The sequence below is a fragment of the Melanerpes formicivorus genome, unplaced genomic scaffold (genome assembly GCF_026170545.1).
Source record: "Melanerpes formicivorus ecotype bairdi unplaced genomic scaffold, bMelFor1.0.p_v2 SCAF_45, whole genome shotgun sequence".
Classification (NCBI taxonomy): domain Eukaryota; kingdom Metazoa; phylum Chordata; class Aves; order Piciformes; family Picidae; genus Melanerpes; species Melanerpes formicivorus.
In genome coordinates this window covers 5,426,188-5,453,211 of record NW_027142397.1, presented here as the reverse complement: position 1 = coordinate 5,453,211, position 27,024 = coordinate 5,426,188, and the positions used below count along the sequence as shown (strand labels likewise).

The 27,024-nt window shown below is 47.3% G+C and overlaps 1 protein-coding gene across 5 annotated transcripts in view; it reads left to right on the top strand.

Annotated features, from left to right (window-relative positions):
- LOC137451695 (lethal(3)malignant brain tumor-like protein 3) overlaps positions 1 to 27,024 on the top strand; it is a 61,372-nt gene that overhangs the window by 13,676 nt on the left and 20,672 nt on the right. For 2 of the 5 annotated variants that reach the window (XM_068159400.1, XM_068159396.1), the window contains 13 exons: positions 7,526 to 7,634; positions 8,637 to 8,805; positions 10,319 to 10,376; positions 11,524 to 11,612; positions 12,810 to 12,914; positions 13,810 to 13,945; positions 14,437 to 14,528; positions 16,083 to 16,234; positions 18,020 to 18,096; positions 20,235 to 20,320; positions 24,396 to 24,506; positions 26,618 to 26,732; positions 26,843 to 26,942. In XM_068159400.1, the coding sequence (XP_068015501.1) occupies positions 7,573 to 7,634; positions 8,637 to 8,805; positions 10,319 to 10,376; positions 11,524 to 11,612; positions 12,810 to 12,914; positions 13,810 to 13,945; positions 14,437 to 14,528; positions 16,083 to 16,234; positions 18,020 to 18,096; positions 20,235 to 20,320; positions 24,396 to 24,506; positions 26,618 to 26,732; positions 26,843 to 26,942 (1,352 nt within the window). In that variant the 5' untranslated portion in view covers positions 7,526 to 7,572. Of the gene's footprint in view, positions 1 to 4,542; positions 4,628 to 7,525; positions 7,635 to 8,636; positions 8,806 to 10,318; positions 10,377 to 11,523; positions 11,613 to 11,634; positions 11,738 to 12,809; positions 12,915 to 13,809; positions 13,946 to 14,436; positions 14,529 to 16,082; positions 16,235 to 18,019; positions 18,097 to 20,234; positions 20,321 to 24,395; positions 24,507 to 26,617; positions 26,733 to 26,842; positions 26,943 to 27,024 lie in introns of those variants that run through there. The other 3 variants (XM_068159397.1, XM_068159398.1, XM_068159401.1) reach the window with 3 other exon arrangements.

The following is a 27,024-nucleotide window of genomic DNA, read 5'->3' as shown; positions in this document are numbered from 1 at the left end:
CTGGATATGGTCCTGTGTGAACTTCTCTAGGTGAACCTGCCTTGATGAGGAGGTTGGACTTGATGATCTCTGGAGGTCCCTTCCAACCCCCCTGTGGTTCTGTGAATTTTGGTGATCCATTTTGTGATTCTGTGAATATTTCTGATACATCCTGTAGTGTGCAAAGAAAAGTTGTGCAGGGAGAACACTTTGGTTTAACCACCTGGGCTGGTGTTGCTGCAGAGGTGGGGGAGTTTTAGTCGTGTTTCTGAAAGCCTGGTGCAGCTCCCTCTCTCCTCATTTCTTGCTCAATTGATTTCTAAAGGCTGGAAGCATTTGATGTAATTGTTTTCTGCTAATAGAAGTTCTGGGCCTGATCTCCCTCATTCTCAGCAATGTCCCTGCAACATACTCAGGCACAATTATTTCAGCCTGGCAAGAGAGAGACATTTTCCTGAAAGACAAATTTTGTCCGTTGGTGGGGCTGAGTCTTTAGGTTCTTTTCACATCAGTGGTGGTTTGCTGCAGCTTTTGACTGCTGTCTGTATCTTCTATATTGAGAATAGTGACAAATATGTAAATCAGAACCAAGGTGTGAGGGTCACAAACATGGTGCTCTGTGTTAGAGGAGGTCAGGTGTCTGTTAACTGCTTCCCAAACTGCCTTTGAGTGTTACTTCAGTTCGATTGCTCTTCTGATGGCTGAAAATGAATACATCAAATTGCCCTCAGGGCTGCAAGAGTTCTGAATCTCAGGACAGGGAAGGGAAAGATCAATTCCAAGTGAAATAAATTGGAGCTGAAGGGACTTAAGAGCTCTGAAAAATCAGATTGTTGGTATCACAGCAGGCGTTCATAATCGGGACCCCCACCTTCTGCCAGTATTAAGTCTTCCCCTTCTCCTCCTCCCCTTCTCCTACTCCTCCCCTTGTGCAGCATAGTATTCTACATGGGCTGTCAGACCTCACTTAGGCTACAAGGAAAATGCTTCTGCCAGCAAATGTCAAGAGAAGGTGGATGGACTTCTTGCATGCTTGCAGTGTTCTGAGATCGGTGGTTTCCACTCCCCTAAAACCGACACAGAATTGGGGTCCACTAGTTTTCAAGGAGGTCCTTTGGATGGTTGTTTTGCAGTGGCTCAACTTCTGCTCTGTGTTTAATCAAAGTCATTACACTTCTGCTTCTTAGAAGGGCTTAACAGCACAGAGACAAAGATTTTCTCTTAAAGTTCTTCAGGGAATTGCTGGATAGAGTCCAGCCAAGGCTACAAAGATGCTGAGGACCCTGGAGCATCTCTGTGTGGAGGAAAGGCTGAGAGCCCTGGGGCTGTTTAGCCTGGAGAAGAGCAGCCCCAGGGGGAACCTCTCAATGCTCAGCAAGAGCTAAAGGGTGGGGGGGGCAAGAGAATGGGGTCAGACTCTTGTCAGTGGTGCCCAGTGACAAGACAGGGGGCAATAGGCACAAACTGGAACTCAGGAGCTTCTATGTGACCAGGAGGAGAAAAATCTTTGGTGTGAGGGTGCTGGAGCCCTGGAACAGGCTGCCCAGAGAGGTGGTGGAATTTCCTTGTCTGGAGAGATTCCAAACCCCCCTGGCCACTGTGATCCTGGGCAAGCTGCTGTGGGTGCCCTGCTGGAGCAGGGGGGGTTGGACTGGATGATCTCCAGAAGTCCCTTCCAACCCACACCATGCTGGCATTCTGTGAAGCAGCAGTAATCTTTCTTAGCAGAAATGGCTTCACTGTTATTGATTCCTGGTAATAGTGGAGAATCACTGCAGCACCACATTATTTATTAGACTGTAAGACACTAAATAATAACAGGGAATTGTTTTATATTAGATGATCACATATAAGAGTGCTAAATACCAGGGTGAGTGAGTCTGGTACCAGTATTTAGTTGGAACATAACTGACTGCAGAGGAAGTTGCTTCATTCTTAAGATGCCAAACACTGTGTTGTTTGTTGGGTTTTTTTCCATCCCTGCAGAAATGCCTAGGAGTTATTTGGGGGTTGGTTGGTTTGTTTGTTTATTTTTGTGTGGTGTTTTTGCTGGTTGGTCCTTCTCTTTCCCCCATCTCTTCCTGCTGTATTCCAGTTCTTGCATGCATGATGAGTTACTTAGCCTGAAATCCTTTAAAACAGTTCTCAGGAAGGGCAGATAATTTCTGGAGGATCTGTGTGGCTTTCATCTTGGCAAATGTACTGTGTTGAAGTCCTTGTAAAGGAAGGTGCAGTTCTGATTCTGTGATAGTAACACAGTTCTACATTGCCAGACTTTGGGGATGAGGGATGTGGCCTTGAAGAGTTTCAGGATGAAACTGGAGGTTGCTTCCTGTGCTCAGCATCAGACGGCAGGCTGCTGATAGAGGGGCTCCTTGGTCTTGTAATGTGAGCTTGTGTTCCCTGGGGTCTGGGTGCTCTTCAGCAGTTGGTGTGGCTGCAGGTACACCACCAGACTGGCAGAGGAGGGAGTATCTGCCGGCTGTCTCTGCTGGTTTGGGCTGCATCCGAAGTGGTCATTGGTATGCAGGAGTGTCGCTGCCCCAGAGACTAATGCGCTGATGCAAAGTGACATTGGCACCCTTCCCCTCCTCCAGCTGGCAGCTCTGCTTCCCGCTCGCTCTGCTGCTTAATGGCACGTGGAGCTCTGGAGAAGCTCCTTCCACTGACCTTCTGCTCCTGGTGCTGAGCTGTTCTTCTCAGCCATGGCAAGGAGCCCCTGGGAGATGCATTGTTGTGCTGCTGCTCTGCTGGTGTTTGAGGACAGTGATAGGTTTCTCCTCTGAACTGAATGGTCTCCTGCAGGAAACTCAGTCCACTTGGAACTATCATTTTTCAGCCATGGCTTGTTTCTCTTTGTGCTGAAGCAGAAATGATGCTCTGCTGCTTCAGAGCTGCAGAGGAAGAAGTGAGCTTTGTAGAAGCAAGTCCAGCATCTTTGAAATACAGCTTTCAGATGAAAAGGGAAGAGGAGGAATAACATTTGGGATAAGGCTTTGATTTGGTGCTGGAGGCAGGAGCCTGAGCCCAGGAAGCATGCAGGAGTAGAAGACTTCTCAATGCGGTGGGGCAACCTCCTTCAGAATTGAAGCAAAGGGAGTTTGAGTGAATGGCTGAGGAAAGATCTCAAACTAATCAAGTGCCATGAGTAAAAGCTTTGACTGGTCTCTTTCATTCTGGAGTTCAGTAGCTCTGCATTGCAAATGGTGAAGGAGATCAAGGAGTCAGTAATCTTTAGATTAATCCAATTCTTCTTCTTTTTGGTGTGTGTGCTTTTGCAGATTGGGACTAACAAAGAATGCACATGGACACTCTATGGCACACTTGAATGATGCTATCTGGACCCAGTGAAGTGTTCCTCCATAGCCTAACAAATTCTTTAAGCTTGAAGGATGAGAGTCTCTTGTGGTCTGCCCCAGAACAGACCTTTTCCGTAGCTACCCATGGTGTGAGGCCTTGGCCATGTGTCTCCAGGGGTTTTCTCTTCTGCACCTGAATGTGCTGATGGCCTGCAGCAGGAATGTGATGTGTGTGCAGGCAGGGTAGGAAGGTCCTGCACTGGGGCAGAGCATGGAAGGGTCACCTACCCCAGCAGTGCACAGAGAGTTTCTTAAGGGTCAAAACTTGGGGCAGCTGGGACTGGGAGCTCAGACGTGGTGCCTCCTGGCTGTACTGGTACATCTCACCCACCTCTGCTGCCTGTGGCTTCTGCTAGGTGTATTCCTGTGCTGTTCAGGTTGGTTTGGACCTGAGACTCTTTCATGTCTTTGAGTAAAGTCCCCCTTGTGTCTTTCACTACTAAGTGCCGCTGTGCAAGGAGGAGCTTATCAAACCCAGATATTCCTCAGTGTCTGCTCTTCTTCTGCCTGTCCTCACATTTCTCAGCTCCTCTGTGAAGTTCATTTCCCACCAGACTCTCAAGTGGCATTGAAGAAGGGTTGAGAATCGCTTGGCCTCTTGCGGCAGCAGATGCTCTCTGTGTTGATGCAGTGCGGGCTGAGGGCGTTCCAGACCAGCCAGCACCAGCTGGAGGATGTGTTGGACGAATTCTTCACAGGAACGTGACCTTTCTGTCATCAGCTGGGTGATTCCAGCTTGCACTGAGGTTTTTGGGCAGTTGCTGAGTGGCACAGCTGCAGTAAATACAACTGTGATGAATTTGACCCGTCAGGGCAGAGCTCTGGGGTACTCTGCTGAGGGTGGTGGTTCTGATGCACTCCTCTGAGCTTTGTAAGGGCAGCACATCCAGAGCGGATAGCGTTAGCCTTGCTTTCCTCCCCTGACAACAAGATGAATCGTTTGGGGGCCCGCTGGTGGCATTTTTAAGAGTTGTGCTGGGTGTTCCTTGCTTTTATTGTTACTTATTTTTAATGGTTTTTAATATTTATTCAGCCATTTCCTCTTGTTCCACACCTAGTTGCTCCTCAGGGAATCCTATTCCTTCCTGTCCCCCTTCCCAGCACTTTTCCTACTGCTTACTCGCTTGCTTTCTTCTCTTCCCTGCAGTTCTATTTAAATGAGTTTGGGCTGCTAGAAGTCATTACTGAAGAAGAAGCTGAAGCCATAAGAGTTCTTTCAACCTTCTCAATAAATGCCCAATCCAAGAGCTTTGCTCCTGCTGCTGCCACCACTTCCTCTGCCTGGGAAGGTGAGCCTTTCGCTGTGGAAGGGAGCAGACAGTGTCTGAAACAGCTTCTAGAAACAGGTCTATGTCATGATGAGTGTTTCAGGTCCCTGGTGCTCCCCAGAGCGCTGTGTGGAGTGAGTCACTGTCTTCTTTTGGATCTTTTAGGAATGTTTAGAGTTAATGTAATCACTGCCTAGTCATAACACTACCTGCTGCACACGTTGTGCTTGCTGCTGTGGAAGGAAAGTGGGATTACAGAAATGAGCTGGAGAGCTAGATTATCTTTAAGGTCCCTTCCAACCTATGAATCTGTGTTCAGTCTGGAGAACAGAAAGCTTCAGGGAGACCTTAGAGCAGCCTTCTAGTATCAAAAGGGGGCAACAAGATAGCTGGGAAGGGGCTTTTTATAATGCTTGTAGTGACAGGATGAGGGGGCATGGATTAAAGCTTGAGGACAGGAGATTTGGATTGGAGATTAAGAAATTCTTTACAGAGAGGGTGGTGAGACACTGGAACAGGTTGCCCAGGGAGGTCATGGTTGCTCCCTCCCTGGAGGTGCTCAAGGCCAGGTTGGGTGAGGCCTTGAGTAACCTGGTTTAGTGAAAGGTGTCCTTGCCAATGCCAGGGGCATTGGAACTGGATGATCTTCAAGATGCCTTTCAGGCTAAACCATTCTATGCAATGATGAATCTATGAATCAGGGGCTCCCTATGCCATAGCCACATACTATCACACTTCACTGGAAGGCTGCTCTAAGGTCTCTCTGGAGTCTCTTCCAGGCTGAGGAGCCCCAGCTCTTGCAGCTCTTCCAGTTGTCCCCATAAGGGAGGTGCTCCAGCATCTAGGGATAGATTTCCCTGATGTCTTGTGCTGAGAAAAATCTTTGCCTAAGGTGGTGGCAGGAGACTTGAGAATGAGTTTGGGACGCACAGGCACCCCAGGACAGCTGGAGCCTGCTCATATCTTGTTCTTTAACATCACCAGCGCATCCTGGTGCAATAAATCAAAGGGCATTAGCCCTTTGGCTAAGGTCCCTTGGCATGGCAGAGCTACATCACTGAGCTTCTGCATCCCCATGGAGGGAATTTTTTTCTCTGAAGAGGGAGCTCTCATCATGTTGCCTGCTTCATGAGCATCTGCCAGTTGGCTTTCCCCAGGGTTTTGATGGGACTGTTTCTGATTCTGGGTAGGAAGACTTTGTACCTGTCTTCCCTACTGACTTTTCTCATCTCCAATTTCACTCTAAGCTCTGCAGATTCACTTACACTTGCAGGCATGCACTTATGGTCCTGCTAACTGTGGATCATTCTTGACTGCAGGAGCTGAGGAGGTGTCAGTCCCATCAGGCAAAGAGCCAGTTCCTAGATGGTCACCTCAACACTGAGAATTTCTCACACCCTTTTAGTCCATGTGTATTCCATACTCTTAAGAGACCTTCTGCCTCTCTACAATTCCCTGAAGGGAGGTTGGAGCAAGGCAGTGGCCAGTCTCTCCTCCCTGGTAACAAGTGATAGCTTGAGATGAAATGGCCTCAGGTTGCACCAGAGGAGGTTTAGCTTGGACATTAGAAGAAACTACTTCACTGAAAAGGTTCTTAAAGACTGGAACAGGCTGCCCAGGTTGGTGTTTGAATCCCCATCTCTGGAGGTGTTTGTCAAAGGCAGAGATGTGGTTCTGAGGGGCATGGTTTGGCCCCAGCCTTGGTAGAGTTAGAGATGGGCTGAACTGGATGATCTGAAAGGGCTTTCCCAACCAAAGTGTTTCTCTGATAGATTGCTGTGACTTCTGAGCAGAGCTGTTCCAGCACTTGTGTTTCTTTCAAGTTTTCCCTATTTTGTCTTTTTCCCTGCCTGGAATCATTGGTCCCTGGTGGCACAGGGTGAGGCTGAAGTTGTGGCAGAAGCAGGCGTGTGTGCACCAAACACGTAGGCAGCCTGTCTGCCCAATTCCAGCCAGCACCATCTGACATCCATAGCAGGCTACAGGGAGCAATCAGAGATGAATGAAAAATGTCAGTGTCTCAGCAGAGTGAGTAAAGTGCTGGGAAGGAGAGGATGGAAATGGGCTTTAAACAAGAAGCAAAATGACTCACAGCTCAGCGTTCTGCATGGTGTGGTGTGTGCTTACCTTGTGAAGTGTTTAATGACGCATTCAAAACAGAATTGGTCAAACCAGTGCATGCAGGCAGTGCCACTAAGGGCAGAACAGAAGGACTTACACTTAGCACCTTTTGCATGCCAGGTTACTTGAGCAAAGTGTGCATCAGGATGGTGTAAATGCCTGGGGATGAAGCCAGCACAATTGTGTTGTATTAAAATATTAAGCATACATTAATTTGCATTAGGATGAAGTCAGATCACAGAGGAAAGTAAACATAGCTGATGAATTGGTGTTACTCCTCACATTTTCATGCTTGCTTTGAGATGAAAAATGGGAATATATCCCTTGCTAGGTACAGAAATGATTATTTCTCTTCTCTCATCAATAATATGCTGGGTTTAGGGAGGATTTTCCTATGTGCAAAGTACCTATAAAGGCAGAAGTTTTAAGCACGACCAACTGTATTAAAAGGATCTAAACAGATGGAGTCTTTTGACATTTCTCTTTCAAGTCAGAGGGTTACTGGGAATCAAGAAATAGAAAAGATTTTTCAGCTGTGTCCTGATTTTAGCCTTGAGATCATCTCCTCCTTTATCACTCTGGCAGGGGGCATGGCTTCTCCAAAATTAAAATATCAGAGATAAAAGGGGGGTGTGTTTCTTTAATGAGGTGCTAGCACACAGGGAATGATTACTTCCCTTACAGTGGGATCCTGAGAGTCACTTCATGGAAGTTTGTAAAGGACTTTGACAGAACTAATTGCATGAAAGGTGTTTTAACAGTTTAATGTCAGAGTTGTCTTTTCCTTTGCTTCTGCAGTGCCCATACAAGAAGAGCCCTGCTGCAGTTACCAAATCTATGAGCAAATGGATTGCTTTCAGAATGGGAAGTTCAGTACTCAGACGGGTTCCCAGCAGCACAGGGACAGGTAAGAAAACCCAAATCTTCCTGTTCTGTCTTTAAAAATGTTTGAAGAGAGCATTGTGTTAAAGGGAAGTGTTGCTGTGAGTAGAATGAAATCCTCAGAGCGTGTGTTAACCTGGTGTGGCTAAGGCAGAACCACCTGCACAGCTCTGCTGGTGACACAGAATCCCAGCATGGTGGGGTTAGAACATCCAGTTCAACCCCCTTGCTAAAGCAGGGCACCCACAGCAGCTTGCCCAGGAGCACAGTGGCCAGGTGGGCTTGGAATCTCTCCAGACAAGGAGACTCCACAACCTCTCTAGGCAGCCTGTTCCAAGGCTCCAGCACCCTCACACCAAAGAAGTTTCTCCTCCTGGTCACATAGAACCTCCTGGGTTCCAGTTTATGCCCCTTGTCCTGCCCCTGGGCACCACTGACAAGGGTCTGACCCCATTCTCTTACCTCCCCCACCCTTTAGTGCTTCCTGAGCATTGATAAGATCCCTTTTTAGGCTGCTCTTCTCCAGGCTCAACAGCCCCAGGGCTCTCAGCTTCTCCTCCTCATAGAGATGCTCCTGGCCCCTCAGCATCTCTGTAGCCTCTCTTGCACCCTCTACAGTAGATCCCTGTTCCTCTTGAACTGGAGTGACCTTCCTGTCACTCGTGAGGCTCCCATGCTTGACACAGGAAAGCTCATTTCAAGATGTCTGTCCTCATTCCCCTTCCCACCCTGTGGCAATGCCTCAGTTCCCTGTTCTACAGATCAGAATGATGTCTTAGCTTCCTCTAGAGTTGTAAAAAGGCAAAACTAAAATCCCTCCCCAGCTGCTCTGGTAACAAGAGCTGTGCTGGTACTTTGAAGTGCTTTTAGAAGATACACATCTGGCATGTCCTGCAGACATGATTCACTTCTCTAGGTTCTCAGCCCAAGCACCCTTATTTCTCTGAAGAGGTACAGAGATGCTGGAATGCCAGAGGAGTGTTGCTGCACTTTTAATTTGATTTTGTTTTCAATTTTGGATGTTTAGTGATACCAGAGACTCAGCAGATGATTGCAGGAGCAAGGGAAATAATAGAAATGTTAATCCCAGCAGTGGCTGTCAGGTGATTGAGGCTGACAGACCTGCCAAACGTCTGAGAAAGAAGAGAAAGCTGCCTCTGGAGTCTGAGGATGAGGAAAATGCAGATGAGGATGAGGTAAATGAGGCTGGATGTATTTTCTTCAGAGATGTGTGAGGAGCAGAGACCATTCTGTGTCTCAGATTTCACTGTGCAATGCAAAGAGAGCTGAAGGAGGTTGTTTTGTGTGTGTGAGATGGGTCTGGGTCTGATCCCTGTTGTACCAGTAATAGCAATATCTCTGCTGAGGTCTGAGGAGTCATGAGGGTGAATAACTCCTGTGAAGCCAATGCTTCAGACTGTAGCTTTAGAGGTGTAGTTACAGCCCTGTGCACCAGGTGTATTTCACAGCCATTAAAATCCATCCTCCAAAAGACTTTATCTGACCACAGCCAAGCGCTGGTTGGTGCTGCTGAAGATCAGCATCAGGCCACAGAGTTTGATTGCTCTTGATGGAGTACCTGAATGTGCACTCACTGCTCTGCTGGGTCCTGTGCTGATGGTGGGTGAACAGAAATACCTGTCCTGAGCTTTCCTCAACTTGCATTAAGCACCTTGCTCCTTTTAGGGGCCCTTTTCTGTGGGAGGCTGCACTCTGTGGCCAGGCCTCAGCTGGTTTATGGAGTCAGGTATTGCAGGTGCCTCTGTAGAGCAGAGACACTGGGGTGGGTGTTGGTTGGCAGTGCAAGCTGAAACTTCTGATCTCACAAACACTTCAAATCATTTTGTTGCTCACCTTCTCCCTGTGGTGTGGACAAGGTGTTTTAATGTCCATATGATTTCAGAAGAACTTGCATTCTGCCTCTTCCCCCTTCTCCTCCTCCTCCTCCTCATTTGAAACTGCCCCCCTGCCTCTGCTGGGGTGTGTTTGGCAGACAGCTTTGCATTGCAGATTTTACCCTTTTTTATGGCAGGCTGTGTGAAATGCCAATCCTGAGTGAGTGAAATATGAGTTTGCAAACCACATTGAGGAAATATGGCAATCTGGCTGGAGTGTGGCACAGGGACACCCCATTTTGTGGGCTCTTCCTCTATGACAGTAGTTACTCAAAGCTTCTGCTTCCTTCAGGGTTTCTTAATGGTTGGACTTGGTGATCTTAAAGGTTTCTTCCAACCAAAATGATTCTGCAAGTTATTTTCTGTATCCATTCCCTGGCATAGAGGGACATGAGACCCTCTGAAGGGAGAAGGAAGATGGAGCATTGCAGTGAGGCTGCTGCTAAGAGGAGGAAATCCTGCATTGCAGAAAGCAAATCCTGTGTATTGTAATGGAGATCTGGGGCCATGCTGCCAGAGTTAAATGATCTTTAGTAGGATATATGCAATAATTTGTAAAACCACTTTGGGCTACTGCAGGATGAAAGTTATGCATGTGAGGTGCCCTACTAATGTGAACACAGGCTTATGCAAAAAGAGAATAACGCTGGCTCACAGTCCTGTTCGTTCCGTGTTAACATCCTTATTGTTACCTGCATTGTGAGATGATCAAAGAGGGAGTTAAAGAAACAAAAAAACAAACACAAAAAAAAACAAACAACCAACCCACCAAAACCAATCTTGCTAAACTTTTTTTTAACATATCTGTGTCTAGGAGAAGAATAAATCAAATAATATGAAAAGCCGCAGAAACAGTAAGCCAATAAAACAAGGTGAGCTAAGCTCAGAGTCTCTTTTCTTTAATGTTTATAGATTTACTTACTTACTTACTTTACTTTATTTATTTATTTATTTATTTTACTAGCTACTATCAAATGAATAATAGTAAGCAGAAGAGGAAAGGACAGTAGAGCTCATTTCCCATTCACAACAGCTTGTAGGAGGCGCATAACCCTCTCACCACAACCAGGCTGCAGTGGATTAGCCAGGAATCTCCTGGATTTGCCCGTGTGATGGGCACAGTGGTGAGGGTCTGGAAGGTGGCAGCCTGGTCCAAAGCTCACTGAAGACACTAAGAATCTTCTTCTTTCTTTTCTTTTTTTATTTTTTTCCTTTTCATTTGGAGAGCTTCATAGCCACAGATACAAATACTAACTAGAAAAGAAGTTGTAGACAACATGTGATTGATTACAGACTGGGGGTTAAATGTAGTCTCTGCTAAAGGAGCTGGCATGTGTAAACTATGGGGGGGTGGGGGGGGAAGATATTTTTTGTATAATGTGCATTTAAAATATCATTTTCTCTGTGTGTGACCATGGGGCTATGAGAATGAAGCCCAGCACCTACTCAAGTTGTGGCGTTCATCATCTCCATGCTGGTAGCTGCCTCTCTGCTGCGTTGTGCTGGTAGCAGGTTATAAATCTATGTGCATGTAAATTACAACAAGACATTGTGAACTGAACCAGAATTCACTTGGTTTCTCCTGTGTTTTATTTTAGATTTATTTCAGCTGCAATTATCTGCCTCTTTCTGCTGTCTTGTAGTTTCTGTCTGACCCCTTTCCTCCTCTGTGAAACACCAGGAGAAGGAATTAATTCCCACAATTTTAAGTTACTATATCTTCTCCAAAGTTCACAGTGGCAACTTTCCATGGGCAGCTTGCCAGCAGTTCGGGTGCCACAATTCATTTGACCCTGTGATATAATCAATTTATTTTTAATGAGAAATGAGGCAGAGTTTCCCTGGTGCCGAAATTGAAACCATCCCTCAAAAGTTGGGTAACACTGCCGCCTTTGGGGTGCAACAGCAAAGCAGCCTTGGCAGCGTGCGTGGGAGGAGAAAGAGAAGAGAGAGGGCAGAGCAGGAGGCATCTGAGAGAAACATTCCAATCTTTTTTCCTCTTTGTTTTTGATTGCTTAGCTGTTCCTGGAAAGAAGAAGGTATGGAACTGGGTTTCCTACTTAGAGGCGGAACGGATGCCAGCTGCTCCCCTAAAACTGTTCAGAGAGGTTGGCAGCTTTTTCCAGTCTCTTGATCTGTTTGTCACAGGCACCATCCCAGAATTGCCAAGCCTGGAGGTGGGATTGGAGATATCCTCAAGCCAGCAGCTCCCTGTATGAGTGTTTTGTTGCAAGTACGAACCCCTCCGTGTTTGTTTCCAGCCATGAAGAGCTATTGGAGACAAGCGTCTGCCCTGCGAGTCTCATCCCAGAGTGGGGTGTGAAGAATGCTGCTTGAATCTCACTCAGGAATAAACAATGAGTCTGCTTTGGCTAGCTCTGGATAAATGGGCTCTTAGGCAAGCTCCAAGTAATGTTGGAGAAGGACAGCATGATGTCTTTCATATGTCTGTGGTTGTACAGCTCCTCTTCCAGCCCTCCTCTAGAAAACTGCAAGTCACTTCTCTCTGTGAGGGTGTTCAAGTGTCTCAGTGAGAAGTGGCTGTTATGAGGGTGGCTGGAAGTTGTGCTCATTCGTGGACTGATGCACTGAAGGTGGGAGAGGCTGAGTTTAGCCTTGTTGAAGCTGCTTCTGCACCCCAGTGCACCAGCCCACGTTAAAAGTTGAACTCTCAGTGAGCTCCTCAAAGCCAAGGGTTGTTAGCTCCCTGTGGAGTGGGATGGAGGCAAGTCAGGTAGCTGCAGGGGAAGCAGTGAGCCATTTGCAATTCCACTCCAGGTTTCTTTTAAGCCTTTACTATACTTCAGATGTTGAATTTGGGTTATGACTGTAAATAAATGAAAACCACAACTGTTTCCTGGAACAACTGTGTTTAGTGGGCTCCAGATCAAACATGCCTTGTCCCTTTTGCCATTTGAAGATGAGAAGCTACCTTTTGGGGCAGCCTGGCTCTTTTAATTCTACCCGCCCTCCTACATGGGGCTGTGAAGGGGTTTCTTTTATGTCAGAATAGAGCTCATTTCTGCATCTGCTTAGAAATTTGCTCCTAGCTAATTGCAGCAGGCTCCTGGTTCAGTGCTTTTGAGAGATTAATTAGAATAACAAGTAAATCTGAAACAGGGTGATCATGTCCTTATTGATCTCTGTACCTGCGCCTGGCTGCTAAAGCCGCAATCATTTAGCGATTGAATTTTCTTCTCTCAGTTGGAAATGTGAAGCCTTAAGTATATCTGATGACTGCTCTGCAATAGATTTTTGTCTTCAGGAATTAAAAACAAATGTTCCCTTCTTCCCCTTCCACACAGTATCAATCATTCCCACAAGGCCGAAATGGATTTAAAGTTGGAATGAAATTGGAAGGGCTGGATCCTGAACATGCCTCTCGATTCTGTGTTCTCACAGTGGCTGAGGTAGTTGCTTTTTCTCTCTTTGACCCCAAAAGTCCCATGTACATGTAGGATTTGTTTCAATCAAGAGTGGAAACATAAGAGTAATAGTACTTTAATGAATAGTGTGATGTGGTTGAAGATCTATTCCTGGAATCCTGCTGTCGGGTTATTGCTAGACATTGCAGTGGTGAGACACTGGAACAGGTCCAGGGAGGTTGTGGATGCCTCCTCCCTGGAGGTGTTCAAGGCCAGGTTGGATGAGGACTTGAGCAGCCTGGTCCAGTGGAAGGTGTGCCTGCCCATGGCAAGAGGGTTGGAACTGGGTGGTCTTTAAAGACCCTTCCAACCAAACCCAGTCTATGATTCTTGGAGTTGTAACTCTCAATAGTAAACCAATTAATTGCACAAGGTGGGTAAATATTAATAAGGACAGTGAATTAGGCATTCATGCTCAGTAGATGCTAGCAAGTCAAAATGCATTTATGCTCCTTCAGCTCTGTAAAGTCTGTGTTGATCTGCTGTAGACATAAATGTTCTCAGACTGCATTTGTACCCCAGATATTGCCATGCAGGAGTGTGAGTGTGGGACAGGAGACCTGTGAGGTCACAGAATGCCTTAGGTCAGAAGGGACCTTAGAAGTCATCTACTCCAACCCTCCTGCCATGGGCAGGGACACCTTCCACCAGACAAGATTGCTCAAGGCCTCATCCAACACCTCCAGGGAGGGGAAATCCACGACCTCCCTGAGCAGCCCATTCCAGTGTCTCACCATACATAGAATCATAGGATTGTTGTGGTTGGAAAAGACATCTCATGTTGAGTCCAAGGGTCAAAATACATCCAAATACAGAAAGAACATTTGATTAGTGCTTTTCTTTAACTCCTTTATGATAATCAGAGCTTCTCTGCTTGCAGGTGCAAGGGTACAGAATGCGGTTACACTTCGACGGCTACCCAGACAGCTACGACTTCTGGGTTAATGCTGATTCCTCAGACATCCATCCCATAGGCTGGTGTGAAAAAACAGGTCATAAGCTGCTCCCTCCTAAAGGTATGGGAGAAAAACAAAAAAAGGTGTGCAGGAAGCATCAGTTCTGCTAAGGATTGGTTGTTCCTGCCTCTGCATGTTTCGTTTGTGGTGTGATTTCACTGTGGAACTCGATGGCTGAAGGGAAGAGGTGTAAGGAAGGTGGTGAATCACAAAAGGATGAAGCAGCTTCCCTTTGATATTCCCAAAGATTGACATTGTTACTCTTAAGAAGCTCTTTCTTTTATGAGAGTGTAAAGCAAGGAGCCTTTGGGGATTTCAGAACTTGCTGCTTTCCCACATTCAAGTTCCTAGAAACGTTTGAAGGCTGAGGTTAGCGATTGGCCATTATACTGCAAGCCAGAGAGATGTGCTGGCTGAAATGCATAACCCCTGAGGATGGCAGGAGGGCAGGTGGCATGCAAGCTTCCTGTTCCTTCTAGGTGATTTCTATTCTGAAACCCCAATCTGAATGTGCTGGGGCTGTGTGAGACAATCTTTTTATCTCTTTCCAGGTTTTAAGGAGGGAGAATTTAATTGGACTTCCTATTTGAAGAGTTGCAAAGCTCAAGCAGCTCCAAAGAGCCTTTTTAAGACCCTCAATGCTGTAAGTGGTTGATATGGAATCCAAGCTGGATCCAATAGGTCTGATGCTAAGTGAGTTTTGACCAGAATATTTAGGTGGTTTTAATGTGCTTGTACCAGAGGTACAAGCAGGGTGCAATCAGATGCAAGCTGTTTCCTGCTGTGAATTATTTTTAAGATGTACAATTTTTCTTCCTTCCCCCAGTCCCTGACTTTGCAGAGAAAGATTTCTATTTCCCTTCCTCTTTAATAGGGGAGGAAAAGATTTACTCCACCATTTATTAAATCTATTGCAACACTCTGTTTTGCTGTGTCCCTACAGCCGAGATATTTGTGTCACTTTCCTCTAATTTAATCATTTCCAAAATAATGTCTGGTTTCCAGCAGCAAACTCATGTGTGCCCTGGGATTCATTATGAGGCAATGCATCTTGAGCATTTTTCATCCTTCACCCACCATTGCTTTCTTTTGGGTTGTTAGCCTCAGTTCCTGCCCAGCACTCCCTCCTGTTTTGTGTCGCTCAGATGACACGGAGTCCATCATCTGCTGCATTTGATGCTGCAGATGGACAGAGCATGGACTTCAGGAGGATCAGGGCTCAGCTGTGCAGCTCTGCTCTGCTTCTGAGTTGCCTGTTTTCCCTGAAGACTCTCAAATTTTGCCACTAATAGGACAGGAGGTGCAGAGCTCACACTTAACCCTCAGCCAGTACTCGTCCCTGCCACACATCTGCAGCTTAACCTTTGCATCTGCAGTGGTGTTTATGTACCTGGAGGTTCTGTGATTCTCTTATTCAGCTATTTTTCAGAAATGGTTTAGAATTATGAGAGAATACAAGATTTTTTTATTTTTTTTTAGAATTATTATATTTAGAAAGATTAGAAGTTCAGCCATATTGACTGCCAGAACACATGGGCATTTCACAGATTGCATCAGGTTGGAAGTGACCCTCCAAGCCCATCTTGACCAACTCCCCTGCAATCAGCAGGGACTCCTCCAGCTAGATCAGGCTGCCCAGGGGCCCCATCAAGTCTGATCTTGAATGTCTCCAGGATTGGGGCCTCAACTGCATCCCTGGGCAGCCTGTTCCAGTATTGTACCACTCTCCATGTGGAGAACTTCCTCCTGATGTCCAACTTAAATCTCACCTCATCCAGTTTCAAAACGTTGCCCCTTGTCCTATCACCACAGGCCCTTCTGAACAGTCTCTTCCCAGCCTTCCTGTAGGTCCCTTTCAGATACTAAAATGTAGCTGTAGGATCACCCTGGAGTCCTCTCTTCTCCAGGCTGAACAGCCCCAGCTCTCTCAGCTTGTCCTCACAGGAGAGGTGCTCCAGCCATCTGGTCATCTTTGTGGCCCTCCTCTGGACCCATTCCAGCAGGTCCATGTCTCTCTTGTGTTGGGGTCCCATAGCTGCACACAGGTATTTCATCTGTAGGCCTCTTGCTAGTACCTGCGCTGTGTTTGGGTCTGGGGGTTTCGGGCTTACAACCTGCAACAAATGATTTTATAAGGGTGATTTAAATGGCCTGATCTAGAAGGTGGCTGATTTCCCTTCCCTATCCTGTTCCTCAGCCTGTTACACCCTCTGGGTTTCGTCTGGGGATGAAACTAGAGGCAGTGGACAAGAAGAATCCCTCGCTGATGTGTGTGGCCACCATCGCGGACATGGTGGACAACCGCCTGCTGATCCACTTCGATAACTGGGATGAGAGTTACGACTACTGGTAAAGAGATGCTACTTTCATGTCTGTCTGCAAGCAGACTGTGGCTTATTTCCCTCTTCCACTCTCTGGGTTTTTTAATGCAGTTGCTAAAGCTGGGTCTTAAATCAGCTTTCAAGCATCTGAATAATTCCTTTGGCTTTTCACAAGCCCCCAGTTGCCCAGAAGCTTCCCCTGCTGGCAGTGCACAGCAGTGGGGTTAGCTTGAACTGCCCATGAAGCACCCAAGGTAAGAAGTGTTGCATATAATGCAGCTGGCTGACTTGGGTCAGGGCAGGAAATGTTCCTGTTATCCATTCACAGAGTGTATCTTAAATATCATCTAGTTCCAACCTCCCTGCCATGGGCAGGGACATCTTCCAGTAGCCCAGCTTGCTCAAGGCTGTGTTCAACCTGGCCTTGAACACCTCCAGGGAGGGAGCATGCACAGCCTCCCTGGGCAACCTGTTCCAGTGTCTCACTACCCTCACTGTCAAGAGTTTCTTCATAATCTCCAGTCTCAATCTGCCCTCCAATCCATTCCTCCTTGTCCTATCACAACAACCCCTTGTAAAAAGGACAGCTCTGGCAGAGCCAAAGGAAGACCGAGCTCCACTAATGACACCAGGGAACATTCTCTTCTCCAGGGCTGGTAGTGGGTGCTGAATTGTCCCCTGCATGCTTACAGTTGGAAGCAGGCAGTACTGATAGTCAGTTACAAACTTTTCTGTTTGGCTAAGGCCCTTGGGAAGTAACGTTTGCCAGCATTTGGGCTTGTAGGTCCTGACCTGCACTGTAGTTGTTCTGCATCTGAGAATCTTCATCCCACCTATAGCCAGGTGGAATATTAGTCAAGGAAACATTTTCCCTTTTTGGTCTGTGTTTTCCTGCCCCTTGAATAGAGCAGTTTTCCTTTGAAGTTGGCTGTGAAAGCCACCACAAGGCACATGCTTATCAAGGTAGCACTGATTCAGGCAGTGCTCTGTGTTTTTTCAGGGTAGGCACCTGTTTGGTGACAAGTTGGTCTTTTCTTTTCTTTGCCATAAATCCATCATGCAGATCTTTGTTTGGAACACTGCTGTTTTCCATTTGCAGGACTTTCACATCTTGTTCCTTTGCCATTTCAGCCTGGGAGGCTTTGTTTCCACGCTGTGTTTTGTTTGGATTTTGCAAATGTTAATGGGAAACACGAGGAAACAAAGCTTCAAAGTACAGGCTGCCTGAAAACACACAGGGTTTTTTCCTACACCTCAAAGACTACTTTGGTGCCTTCCTCAGAGCAGATGTGATAAAAGGGGCTGTCTGAGATTGGCCTGTCACCTCCTTCAGGGACTCAGAAGATCTAAACACACAATAAAACTGGGATCAAGGCAAAGCACCTCTGGGTTTTGGCTAGACTGGAAGGATAAGGCACAGTTCTTGGCCAAGACCTTAAAAGTGGTTCTCCTCCTTCCACAGTAACGATGTTTCAGTTAGGGATGAGGCTTTGGGGTGTGTTTCTTTGCTTTTCAGATGGGTGATCTCTGTCCAGGCTGCTCTGTGGTTGGTGCAGTCCATGTGTGAGGGGCGTTTTGTTGGATTAAAGCAGCAGCCATTCTCTCTGTATTTCCCTCTCCTTTGGGGCAGCTTGAACGCCTCGAAAACCTGGCATTATAAATTCTGACAAGGTGATGCTTGGCTTTCCCACCACGAGCACACCCACTGAAAGCATCTGCTAAGCCAGCAAAGGCAGATCAGCCAGCATGTGAGACTCTGCTTTGCTTTTTGCTTGAAAACTGACTGGTGCCAACTTTCTCTCTTTTGATTCAGGTGTGAAGCCAGCAGCCCATATATCCGTCCTGTTGGCTACTGCCAAGAAACTGGAACCCCACTGACAACACCACCTGGTATGTTGAAAGTGAGACTTATTTCCTGCCTCAGTCAGAAAACCTGCAAGATTTTTCTGCCATATAATTAGAGATTTGTGAGTTACAGGTTCCATTCAGTACTTTTCCTCTACCGACTGAACAGTGTTCTTGTTCCTACTTGTTGCCACTGTGTTTTTATTTTGCTTCATAGCTCCCTGAAAAAGTGGAGTGTGGGGTTGGCAATTTGTGATTGAATTTGACTTTTGGAAGGGAAAGGACTTTGGAAGTATTTGCAGCATTTCTTTTTAAGGGGAGCTGGAGGAATGAGGAGAGTGTCAGGGTGCCTCTGCAGGGAGGCTGGACTAGATGACCTCTGGAGGTCCCTTCCAATTCTATGATTTTTATAGATGGAAAGATAGAATTTCTGGACTTGAAAGAGTAACTGAAGCCACATCTCTTTCTGCTGCACTGCAGTTCAGTGAATGAAGAAAATGTTGGCAGATGGAAAAGCCAGAACCCACAGGAAAATCAGGGCTGTTTTCTGGCCTTGGAAGTTCTTGTTCACCTTAAAAATAACAAAAATGGAGAAATGATCTCTGCTGTTTGCTAGATTGACAGCCCTGGAGCAACAATTCCTGTGATTACTGTGTATCAAGTTCAGGAGAGTGGGTGGCACTGCAAGATCCTTCTGCACTGGAGGAATTAGTTTCTGTGCCTTTGCTGCAGGTGCAGAAAGGTTGTAAACTCTTAACGCAGCAGCAGCACCACACCTGTTCTGTTCCTGCTCCTGGGCGGTGCAGCAAGGCCGTGGGGTGAGCTCCCCTCCTCAGCCCATCATTACCTGTTCCCCCAGCAGAATCTGCCATCAGCTCCTGATTGCTCTGCTGAGAGATTTATGTGCAGCAATTTGCAGCCTGTCCTGTGTGTTTAGTCATCACCCCCCTCCTGCCAAAAAGAAACAACACTCAGGCTAAAAAATACTGAGACAGGAAGGGGGAAAAAAAATAGAAGCGGAGCAGCTTCTGAGATGTAGCTGCCGGGGAGAGACATCCTGTTGTTGTTGGAGTAGCACACCCATGTAGGTGTCTGAGAGGATGGTTGCAGCAATGGAGCCTTTTATCTTCAGGCTGCTGGGTTTTCTCAGCCATGGGTAAGGAGTTAGCAGGAGAAGAGAAGTTTCTACAAAGCTCCAACCACTCACACGTAGAACAATTAATAAATAGGGAATTAATTTAGTGTGCCACTGCACATCTCAGAATCCTCTCACTAGCTCTTGATTGGCAGCTTCCTATAGAGAAACAATTTTCTTCTAGTGGACAAGAAGGTCACCATGAACCAGCAATGTGTCCTCATGCCAAGAAGGCCAAGGGTTTCCTGGGGTGCATTAAGAACAGTGTGGTCAGCAGGTTGAGGGAGGTTCTTCTCCCCCTCTACTCTGCCCTGGTGAGATCACATCTGGAATGTTGTGTCCAATCCTGGGATCCCCAGCTGGGATCCCAGACAGGGAGAGAGTCCAGCAGAGCCTCTGAAGATGCTGAGGGACTTGGAGCCTCACTGTGAGGGGGAAAGGCTGAGAGGCTCTGGGGCTGTTGAGCCTGGAGAAGAGCAGCCCCAGAGGGCATCTGATGCTTAGCAAGAGCTGAAGGGTGGAATGAAGAGGAGGAAGCCAGACTTTTGTCAGTGGTGCCCCGTGACAGGACAAGGGACAGTGGGCACTGATTGGAACCCAGGAGGTTCCATCTGAACAGGAGGAGAAAATTCTTTGTTGTGAGGGTGCTGGGGCCCTGGAGCAGGCTGCCCAGAGAGGCTGTGGAGTCTCTTTCTGTGGAGAGATTCCAAACCCCATAGGCTATTACGATCCTGGGCAAGCTGCTGTGGGTGCCCTGCTTTAGCAGGGGGGGTGGACTGGATGATCTCCAGAGGTCCCTTCAAACCCCACCATGCTGTGCAGAAAGGACCTCCTGAGGTTTTTCAGGTCAGGGTTGAAGGCCTGTGTAGCAGCTGGGGAAACTTGCAGTGCTTTACATGGTGTGTGTGAGCAAACAGCCCCTTCCTAGTGCCATCTATCTTAGTGTGGCACCACCAACACAGCCACGTCTTCCACAGCTGCTCTTCTCTTGTTGGTACCGATAAACGTGGGATTTTCTCACTTAAATGTTAATTCTCTGCTTTTCCAGGATACATACATTCCAGTGCCTTCTCATGGGAGAAATACTTGGAAGAAACTAATTCCCAGGCAGCCCCAGCAAGAGCATTCAAAGTGGTTGGTGAATCTCTTTTGATTGTCCTAGATCAGGAGGGTGGGGGGAGTTGTTCCTGTCTGCCCTTTCTTGGGAGATGCTTTAATGGATGGTGGTTCTCCCTGCCTGTGTCAAGAGGGTGAAGGTGGGTTTTTTACTTTAAGACCATCTCTCATTGCTGCTGGAACAAAACACACAGCAAACTACAAGATTAGTTTTTTTCCTAAATGCCATGAGGAGCTGTCCTGGGAAGGGTTTGTGACTGAACAGCTTCACTTGCTCCATTAGCAGATTTAAGGCAAGAGCTTTTAGTGCACACAGATAATTGTAGCTTTCAGAGGGCTGTGTGAAGGGCAGCACCATGCTCAGAGTGGGCATGGAGAGAAGGAGCTGGTCTGCTCCTCAAGGTCTCACTGCATGGGCAAAGGAGATCTCACAGTTGCCATCTGAGCAGGACTGATGGTGGCTGAACAGGATTTCCAAACATTTGGACTGGATCTTAGGAAGGTTAGACTGGATTTAGGAAGAAGTTCTTCAGTATGAGGGTGGCAAGACTCTAGAGTAGCTTGCCCAGGGAGGTTGTGGATGCCTCCTCCTGGGTGCTGGATGAGGCCTTGAGCAGCCAAGTCTAGTTGAGAAGTGTCCCTGCCTGTAGTGGGGAGGTTGGAGTTGATGATCTTTGAGGTCCCTTCCAACCTAAACCATTCTTTGATCATTCATGGGGCTCAGAAGTGGCTATCACACTGCAGAAGAGGACATTTGGTGGGGCAGGGAGGCAGAGGTGGGCTCTGTGTGTGTGTTTGAGGGGAGTGAGCAGCTCCTCTGTCAGCTGTCCCCTCTCTGTGAGGTTTTGTAAACTCCTCTGTAGTACTTTCCCCTTGCGGTTGTGCAGCTCCTTCTTCCCCTGGTTGGTGAGGCTGGAGGTAAGGTGGAGTGAGAAGTTCCTACCAAGGACTTACATGTTCTGATACCAATCTCAGCTCTTCTGGAGAGGAGGCAGCTGTGCCCTCCACAGCAATAAGTGTTCTGGCAGATGATAGAGCACCTCTGTCAAACTTCTGTGTGGAGTGAGGTCATCTTGAAGGTGGTTCTCTCAACCTTGGGAGCATGAGTTTTTCTTTCTTACACTGGAGTCCAGTGCATTTATCAGGAAGCTTGCTGTGAGCAGAAACAGAACAAAAGCCTTTAAAATAACTTCATTAACTGCACTCCAGTCTTGAAAGTTGGGGATTTTCTTCTTAGCAGCTTTTTCCACGGTGCTGCCTCACCATGCTAAACTTTGCCACTTGCCTTGATTCCTCTCAATGAAGTTAGCACTGCAGGTTAATACCTGCTGCCCTCCTGTGTATTTTGTTGGTTAGCTCTTTGGGACTGAGGAGGAAAAGCAATCAGGGAGGCCTCAGATAAGGGAGGTCACACTCCAGCCAGCCAGGTTTGGTAATTGCTAGATGTCAGCAGGTGTCCACTTGAAGTTGTTGCAGGATGAGTGTCAGGGAATAGGAAGAGGCTGGGATTGCCTGTTTAGAGAACTCTTAAGGCACCAACTAAAGTCACCTACAGCAGAATTAAACTCCTCTTGGGTGAAGGTTTTCCAGAGCTGGGCAGACAGCATCTTCACTCACCCAGTGCAGCATGGAGCTGGCATGCAGGATCATGAGTGGAGCTTGTCACCAGGACACAATGGCTGTCCCCACTTGGGGCCGGGGTGGGGACAGTTGGCCTTTATCTGAGCCATGCTCATAAATCCCAACAGTGCTGGAAAATGGGAACCTTCAGAACACAAATGTGAAAGAATGTAACATTTGGACTTCCACACAATAGGGAAACAAAAGAAGTCATTTTGTAGAGACAAACTTCTGGAAACAAAATCTTTGGAACTAGTAAAACTCTTCATCTTACCAATAAAAAAAACAAGGGAAGTGTGACCAGCTTCAAACTCCCAGTCCAGAGTCCCCAGTGATCTCTTACTGCAGCATTCTTCCCTCAGATTTTGAGAGTATAAAATGTGTTGAGAAGTCACCCAGAGGCATCAGGGCTTTTGCTCAGGACCAGGAGCTTTTTCCATGCTGACAACTCCCTGGTTTGGACTCCCCCACAGTGAAATGTCTGCCCAAGGGGGAATGCAGCTGCCTTGTCTGCCTCTTTTTCCCATTTCGCCTACATCTCTGCAGTTATTTAGTTGCTCCTTCAGGTATCTGGGCTTTGAGAGAATAGCAGAAGGGCCAATTCTTGCTCTCAGGAAACTCCAGAATATAAATTAGCATCCCAGACTGTTTCAAAAGGGGGGGAGGGGAGGGGAAAAAAAAGGCATTTGCTATAGAAACAGTTAATAGAAGTCTTTGAAGATCAAACCTCGTTATTTTTCTGGCTGGCTTGGTCTGAAGTGCAAATACATGGTACAGCTATTGATTTCTTCTTTTATTTCTTTTTTTCTTTTATTATTATTATTATTCCAGCTAGCAATTACAGGAAATCAGTACAGAAAAATATGGCTGGAGAGCCAGCACACACATTTCTCACTGAATTAGGTTTTGACAGTTTTCAAGAGCTCACTTGTGCAGTCTGGAGATGCTGCTTGTCAGTGCAAACAGCAGATCTGGTGGCTGCCTTTCTGCCTTCTCCACCACCCAGGAAGGCAGGGGGAGCCAGTGGGGTTGGCAACATCACTATTTCAGCTGATTGTCTTGGGCTGTCATTTCAAAACCGGTCACAAGCTGTTGCCAAAAAGGCAGCAGCACTTCAGCAAGGTGTAACAAACAGCCCTGCTCATCTCCTGGGCAGGATTTTGCTCTCTGGTGTTCAGGCTCCTGCCTCAAGCAAGTCAGACAGGGTTGGCTGGTTCAATAAGATGCTCTGGAAACTAAAAGGAATTGGGATTGTCTGGCTTCCAGTGTGTCCTGTGGGTGAGTGTCTGTGTCCAGGTGAAAAGACCAAGGAGAAACCTGTGGTTTGGAGTCTGTAATCCCCTTAGCCCAGGAGTCAACCTCCTCTCCCAGCCCCAGCTACTGGCAGTGAAAGAGTGAGGAAGATTGTGAGGGATGAGTGATTCTAATCATCTTTTCATTAACTCATCTTCTTCAAAGACACCATTTATCATCTCTTGCTACAATCCTGCCCTTTGTGTGCAGGAGTGAGGAAGGACACATTTTGAATGAGCATCCAGCACTCCATAACCCCCAGCTGAGGAGGTCAGAGGAGGGATTTGCATTCAGTCACTTATAGGTGAATGGAATAGTTGTAAATACTGTCTGAAACTTAGAGGTTTTCATCTGTAGGTGCTGGGAAGAGCACGTCAGCCCAAAGGACATTCTGGACTTTTAACAGAGTTGTTGGATCACTGAGGTTTGAGAGGGAGGGCAAATCAGCAGCAGCAGATGGGGAACTCTGATGGCTGGAGCTGCTCTTGAGTCCCAGCACCACACCTGTCATAAGACGTAGCTGGTAACCTGCTTAATGAAGGTAGCTCTGTAATACCCTGCTGCCAGGAGGGGTGTCATGTGTAGTGCAGTGAAGGGAGACATCACATGGGGCTGTGTTTGAGGTGTAAGGCAGTGGTGCCCTGACCACTGTCATTGTCAGATGGCAGATCACCTCTCTGCTGTGACCAAGAGTCTTGCAGTCAGGCTGTGAGGTCTGTATTGTGGAGCCTGTGACAGTATCCAGCCATTCTGTTGTTGGTGAAGTGCTGCTTGCCCTGGCTGTGGGGTGCTCCTCAGCACTGAGAAAGCTCAGCCTTCCTCACCTGGAGATATTCAAGATGAGCCTCAACGAGGCCCTGGGCAACCTGGTCTAGTTGGGGGTGTCCCTGCTGACTGCATGGAGGTCAGACTGGATGACCTCTGGAGGTTCCTTCCAGCCTGGACCACTCTATGATTCTATTCTTCTTGAGCAGTTTTGGGCTACTGACAAAGAGACAGCTTAATCCTCTAGGATCCTCTGGTTGTAACCTCTGGAGCAGCCTGCTGTGTGAGATCAGGTGCTGAAGCTGCAAAGACATTTGAGTGGTAGATGAAAACTTCAGCACATTTCATTCTAAGCAGGTGAGCAGCTCTGAACACTCAGGCTCCTCAGCATTCTGTTTGCACTCCTCTCTCACAGCGTCCTGCTCATGGATTCCAAGTTAATATGAAGTTGGAGGCTGTGGACAGAAGAAATCCTATCTTGATAAGAGTGGCAACAGTGATTGACAAAGACGAGCACCGCATCAAGGTACGACCTTGCTTCACAGCGCAGAGCTCTTGTGCTGAGAGATCCAGCCCTTGGCAGTGCACAAAAAAACATCCACTGGGGATGAAGAGCAGCAAACCAACACCTTGCAAGATGATCTAGCCCCCAGGCCTGCCCACTGGAAATGATTTCCCCTATTACAGGAAAGATCTGGAGTGTGTCCAGGGAAGAGCCATGAGGATGAGCGGAGGGCTGGAGCTCCTCTGCTGTGAGGACAGACTGAGAGAGTTGGGGCTGTTCAGTCTGGAGAAGAGAAGGCTCTGAGGAGACCTAATTGTGGCCTTCCAGTATCTGAAGGGGGCTACAAGAAAGCTGGAGAGGGACTTTTTAGGGTGTCAGGGAGTGATAGGACTGGGGGAAATGGAACAAAAATGGAAGTGGGTAGATTGAGATTGGATGTTAGGAAGAAGTTCTTCCCCATGAGGATGGTGACAGACTGGCACAGGTTGCCCAGAGAGGTGGTAGAGGCCTCCTCCCTGGAGGTATTTAAGGCCAGGCTGGATGTGGCTGTGAGCAACCTGCTGTGGTGTGAGGTATCCCTGCCCATGGCAGGGGAGTTGGAACTGGCTGATCCCTGAGGTCCCTTCCAACACTTAACAGTTCTATGATTCTCTGATTCTGTGGTTTCTGCTGGAAGTGCCTGGTATTGTTAGTCACTGTTTTAATGTCACTGTTTTGAAGTAATGTTTGACAGGCTGAGCTTCCATCTTAGCAGCTTCTGTGTGAAGGCAGCATGAATGTTCTGCTGGTGGGAAGATGCCTCATGATTTGTATTTATATTTTTTTTCCTGGGCATACTTAAAGGAAAACCCAAAGCAAGTTAAGCCCTGGTGCATGTGGGAAGTGGCTTCATTCTCCAGTGTGAATTTGTTACATAAATGGATTTTTAACTAATTCTTTTCACAGAAACACATTGCCAGAAAAATCTCTTGTGCTTTGCCTTCTGAGAAAGGAAGTGTGAGCCTGATAAAGAGCAGGCTGCGTGATGGAGGCTCCTCAGCCTCAGATCTCCTTCCTGAAGGGTGATTCTGTGGGTAGGGTATGGGGCTTCCTTCCCATTAGCCATCTGATTCTCAGTCTCATTGCTGTGTTTGCAAGCAGAAGTCAAGTTTTGCCATTATTTAGTAGCCTGATGCTCAGTGTAGGCATTTACTTCAAACTTTGTCCCATGGACGACCCAGGAGCTGTTAAACTGTGGTGGGCCTGTGTTAACCTGACCTGGCTCTGGGCTAGCTATTGCTGCTCTCTTCATCAGCAGAAAATTCTGACTTGTTCATTGCAAAAACTTAGCAAATGACCAAATTTGTTGGCTTTTGTGGTGTTTTGGAATCCTCAGAAAACAAAACAATGAAATAAGCAATTGTCTTTGCAGAGAGTTATTCTTGGAGTACAGAGCATGCTGCAGCACCCTGTGGCCTCTGTGCTCTTGCAGCCCCTCTGGTTTGGCTGTGGCAGGATAACTTGGTTGGTCTGTGAAACATGGATGCAGGGATCAGGGAAACAAATCATTACCTTGAGCACAATGAGAGGCCTGGAGTGTCTCTTTTAGGAGGAAAGGCTGAGAGTCCTGGGACTGCTGAGCCTGGAGAAGAGCAGCCCCAGAGGGGATCTGAGCAATACTCAGCAAGAGCTGAAGGGTGGGAGGCAAGAGGCTGGGGCCAGACTCTTGTCAGTGGTGTCCAGGGACAGGACAAGGGGCAATGGGCACAAACTGGAACCCAGGAGATTCCTTATGACCATAAGGAGAAAATTATTTGTTGTGAGGGTGCTGGAGCCCTGAAGCAGGCTGCCCAGAGAAGTTGTGGAGTCTCTTTCTGTGAAGAGATTCTAAACCTATCTGGCCGTTGTGATCCTGGGCCAGCTGCTATGGGTGCCCCTGCTTTAGCAGGGGGGAGTGGACTGCATGATCCCCAGAGGTCTCTTCCAGTCCTCACCATGCTGAGATTTGGGGACTCAGTGACGACTGTGCCTGACTGAAGGACTGAATGAATCAGCCCCAAACTGAGCCAAGGTGAAACAAAGGGGGACGTTAAAATGAAAGCTGAGTCATGTCCTTAACTGTGTCTCTCACTGAGACTCTCTGCTTCTTTTAGATACATTTTGATGGCTGGGACCATAATTATGATTTCTGGATCAGTGTGGACAGCCCTGATATCCACCCAGTAGGCTGGTGTGCAAAAACAGGACACATTTTGCAAGTCCCACTTGGTAAAGTAGATGACATCACATTGTTCAGTCGAATAATTCCCTCCATGCAGTCTGCTCTTCAAATGCAGGCAGCCTTTTACTAATGTTTCATTTTTCTTCCTGCTTTCCAGGTGCTGTCCATCAAGTGGAGCCAGGACAAGCAGCCTGCCCTACCCCGGGCTGCCACGGAATTGGCCATGTCAAGGGCCCCCGATACGGAACGCATTACACGTAAGTACAGCAGATCTTCTTGGAGGGCTTCTGCTCTGCCTCTGAGAGTCTGGCTGCTGTCCAGAATAAGAACGCAGCCACA